Raw genomic sequence first — 4,752 nt, forward strand, 5'->3', positions numbered from 1 at the left:
TTGCTTTGTTCCAACATAGTGCACATTTCCCCCTGATCTTCCTGACTTCATAGGTCCTTGTGTGAATGAGGGGATGAGTTACGCTGCCATTCAAGGGACACATGTGGGGACAGTCCTACAGTTCTATTAGGGGGCATCAACCATCTGGTGGCTCAGACAGTGAAGAATCTCCTTGTAATGCAGGAGACTCGGGTTGGACCCCTGGGTCGGGAAGATTCCCCTGGAGAACGGAGTGGCTACCCACTCTAGTATTCTCGTCTGGAGGATTCCACGGACAGAGGAGTCTTGCGGGCTACAGTCCATGGGGTTGCAAAGAGTCGGTCAGGACTAAGCGACTTAAACTCACTCAAATCTCAGGAATTAGGGTAAACAATATTTTTGTGAACTAATGTTAAAAGTTAAGATTAGTGCCATATATCAGATTTTAAAATCAAGACAGGATTCACCCTGGCTTTGCCTGAGTTACCTCTCTCAATGGCTCTGTTCCCAGCCCTGCACACTTGGGGCAGAGACAGAGAGAGCTGAGAAAGCTGCCCCCCATGGCCAGCAGGGTTCAGAATGAAGATGAAGACTGAAGCAGGTCAGGGAACTTGGGTATGACCCAACCACCGGAAACTCCCCTCTAGTTCCTGGGGAGATGGGAATGAGGAGGGGAGGAAAACCGCTTTTCCAGAGAGACAATTAATGTTGGACTAGAAATGGTAAGAGACAAAGTGCCTTTCAGATACCTCCATCCTTCACCCATGAGTTATTTAATGAATAATTCTGTGTGTGTGTTATATGTGAAGCTCTCTAAAGTCTCTATTTGAATCAGATAACAAAAAAGAACTTTAGATATGCAGATATTTTATTGAAATGAAAATGTATTTGAGGTTTCAACAATTGTCTTGCAGTGTGTAGATTAAAAGACAAAAAAGACAGACAGCTTGTGGTATATACTCATCGCCAGTTGACATTTCTGAGCCAAAGGTCTTGCAGAAAGTTAGAATTATTTACAGTATATACTGTCGTATATGATTTGCTGAAAAACAAAAAAAAATCACTTAGATTTTCAGCTCCCTCTTGCAAAATAAAATCTTGCACAATAAACATTTCTTCTAATTGTTATCTTGAATGCGTTCACACACATCTGACATTCAAGAGAATTAGTCCTGGAAGTTAAATCAGAATGATCCCATTTATCTTATCATTCAGGAGACATTTATCAATGCCAAAGAAGTGCTGGTGCTTCCAGATCTTTTCCCCACCAGAGGTCCCTTGAGTAAGTTCTTTTCTGCACATTTCTTGCTGTAATAACTTATCTATAACGATGCTACGTATATTATCAGTTTTCCATAGAATCGTGACAATCTCAGCACCAATACAAGGACCCAAGGAAGTTTTGAATTCCTATGCAGACTTTCTGTCATAAATATAGAAAATAGCCGGGACCTTCATCTTTGACTTTGTAGCCTGTAAAATCTTGAGGCTGTGACTCAGAAAGATCCATCTGAGTTAGGCTTTTCAAGAAGAAAAGCCTAGCATCCTTCATTATAAGGATCATAGTAAATGATGTAATTTAAATTACATAGTAAATGATTCAATTTACCATTTTCACCATTTCAAATATACCTAATACTATATTCACTCTGCAGTCAGTACAACCAATCTCCAGACTGTCTTCAGGTTACAAAAATGAAACTATATACCTGTTAAATAACCCCCATTTCCCCTCAATATCCGACTTCTGAAAACCACTATTCCACCCTGTGTTTCTATGAGATTGGCTACTCCTGAAACCTGGTATAAGAGTTGAGCTACCTTTGTCTTTTTGTGACTGGTTTATTTCACTGATCATAATGTGTGTGTGTGTCTGCCTCTGTGCCTACTGGGGAAATGTGGTTTAGGTAGACCCTTTGCTTTTCCCTCTTCTGTCTTTTAAATTTATTATTCACTGAAGACTTCAGCACTGTAGACTTGGACATCTTTCTTGATGTCAAAGTCATCAGACTCACCACACAATGAAATAAATGGAAATGAAACACATTCATCACTCGCTTTAGTGTAATGAATAACAAATGTAGAGTCTATTTGTCCCTGTCCCTTGGTTGTAAAAGCACATCAGAAGAAGCTGAAATTACCAACATCTGTTTGAAATTGGCCAGAGTTTCATTTGACTGCTGGAGAAAACATTGCTTTAATTCATCTGCAGCCTTTTTCTCAACGTCAGTCTGTGCGAAATCTTTAAGATATGCTCTATATTCATCCTTGGACACAGTGGGATCAACTGATTTTTCAACCACATTGTCAAGAAGGGAGCAGCCAGAAGAACCTGGGAAGAAAGAAGGCAAACATGGGCTCCATTATGGATGCATGAACATCTTTGGAGGGCAGAACCATGGTGGTTGTCATTTAGGAGCCTGGTGGGCTGCAGTCCATGGGGTCTCTGAGTTGGACACAACTGAGCGACTTCACTTTCACTTTTCACTTTCATGCATTGAAGAAGGAAATGGCAACCCACTCCAGTGTTCTTGCCTGGAGAATCCCAGGGACGGAGGAGCCTTGTGGGCTGCTGTCTACGGAGTCTCGCAGAGTCGGACACGACTGAAGCGACTCAGCAGCAGCAGCAGCAGAGATGTCTATTCATAAAGATTATGGCAAATGGTCTTCAGTTCTCTATTCTACAAGAGTAAACTTGGGATCTGGGATTTCTCTAAGACCTAAAACATCTGTGCTTCCTCTTGCTAGCCTCTAGAAGCCAAACCTTATGTAACCTTGACTAAGGAGGGTGTTGAGGAAGTGAGATGCTCTGACTCAGGGCAACATATTAAACTTTATTTGGTCTTTCTTTGTTCAGAGTCATACGATGTTTCACCATTATCATTCCAAGTAACAAGTAAAATTTCCCAGGATTGTACATGTACTGCTTCTAGAATATTGTCCATTAGCTCTGTTGATGCTAATGATTTTCTGAAACAAACAAACAAAATAATGTACAAATGAAATTCTTGTTTGTGAAGTGATCTGTTGTGGTGATTTCAGTTGGGTAGGAGAAAGAGTTCTGGAACTGGATTAGAGAGAACTGGCTTTTATTCTTGGGTCTGTAATTTTTTATTTAGTTGACCTTGAGCCTGTCACCTTGAACACATCTGCAAGTACTTGAGGAACAAATGAGGTGAGGATATTTAAAAGAGCTCTGTAGGACTTCTTTGGTGGCACAGCGCATAAGAATCTGCCTGCCAATGTGGGGGACGTGAATTCGATCCCTGGTTGGGGAAGATTCCACACGCCTTAGGGCAGCTAACCCTGTGTGCTACAGCTGCTGTGCCCACGCTCTACAGCCCTTGCTTTGCAACAAGAGAAGCCATCGCAATGAGAGGCCCTCGCACCCCAGTGAAGGGTTGCCCCCACTCGCCACAACTAGAGAGAGTCTGGGCAAAGTAATGAAGACCTAGTACAACTAAGAATAAATAAACAGAAATGAAAGAAGAACAAAAGAGCTTTGTAAGTTGAATAAAGTACACTATGTCTGTGACTTATTACCGATGACTAGACTAGCCGCCAGGGCATTATTCTCGAACTGGATCTTCACTCGGGAAGGAGACCTCCAAGGAGGTGTGAACTCCCCTCTTCAGTCAACATTGAGCAGGGAGGGACTGGGAGGAAAGGCATTCCAGAAGGGCTCAAATCAACTGTGAAAACTTGTGAAGAGTTGGGACTCCCCAACTGGGTGCAGGACCCTGGGTCACCCACCGCAGCCTAAACTTTACCTCCTGGCAGATTTCCTGTTTCTTTTCATATTTAAGGAGACTCCAAGAGTGCCTCTTTCAGGAAACCCATCTGGTATAAAATCAGGAATCATCAGAGCATCTCTTCCCCTTGCCCTGCTGAAATGCCTAATTCTAGTAGTCAGTCCCTAGCCTCATCCCATGGCACCTGTGATGACGGCGGGACACCCTGAATGTCGTCAGACACTACGTGCAGCCCCAGGGCAGAGGCAAAGCTCACAAAGGGCTTCTTTCAGATGTTCTGGAATGAGTGATGATGCTTAGGTCTCTGGTGGGCAGGCCTGTACTGGTGCTTGGGGGTTGGGAGCTCTTGCACAGGGAACCAGACAGCAACCTTAGCCCCACATCTGTGCGCCCGTCAGTACTCACCTGCATAGCAGTACAGGGGGAGGGCGACCAGCATGAGGACCGTCACCAGCTTCATGTTGGAGGCAGTTGCTGCTGACAAGTCAGTCTAATGTCAGAGCAGAAGGAACTCACTTTAGAGGTGAGTGCCCAAAACGCCTCCTTTTATTCTCCAGGTCACCACGCTAATCCTTCCCACAAATGAGGAAATGAGTCACAGGATAAACCTGGCATTGGACCAGGAAACAACAGCAAGAACCAACAAGAACCCAGACAGCCTATTTTTCTGTTGGTAGAAAACTGAGGAGACAGAGTCTTTGGGACCCCAAACAATTTCAGAACTGCCATCAAGATATATGACATTCAGTTCAGTTCAGTTCAGCCACTCAGCCATGTCCGACTCTTTGCGACCCCATGGACTGCAGCATGCCAGGCCTCCCTGTCTATCACCAACTCCCAGAGTTTACTCAAACTCATGTCCATCGAGTCAGTGATGCTATCCAACCATCTCATCCTCTGTCATTCCCTTCTCCTCTCACCTTCGATCTTTCCCAGCATCAAGGTCTTTATAAATGAGTCAGTTCTTCACATCAGGTGGCCAAAGTATTGGACTTACAGCTTCAGCATCAGTCCTTCCAAT

General features: G+C 43.8%; 1 protein-coding gene across 1 annotated transcript; it reads right to left on the reverse strand.

The window, feature by feature from the left end:
• Positions 1 to 829: 829 nt before the first annotated feature.
• On the reverse strand, positions 830 to 4,255 carry LOC113886389 (mammaglobin-A-like). The gene is made up of 3 exons (XM_027532560.1): positions 4,137 to 4,255; positions 2,121 to 2,311; positions 830 to 1,021 (listed from the first exon to the last, which is right to left on the reverse strand). Exons 1-3 carry the CDS (start codon positions 4,189 to 4,191, stop codon positions 989 to 991), a joined length of 279 nt encoding a protein of 92 aa, XP_027388361.1. The 5' UTR covers positions 4,192 to 4,255; the 3' UTR covers positions 830 to 988.
• Between the last annotated feature and the right edge of the window lie 497 nt (positions 4,256 to 4,752).

Source organism: Bos indicus x Bos taurus, chromosome 29 (assembly GCF_003369695.1).
Source record: "Bos indicus x Bos taurus breed Angus x Brahman F1 hybrid chromosome 29, Bos_hybrid_MaternalHap_v2.0, whole genome shotgun sequence".
Classification (NCBI taxonomy): Eukaryota; Metazoa; Chordata; class Mammalia; order Artiodactyla; family Bovidae; genus Bos; species Bos indicus x Bos taurus.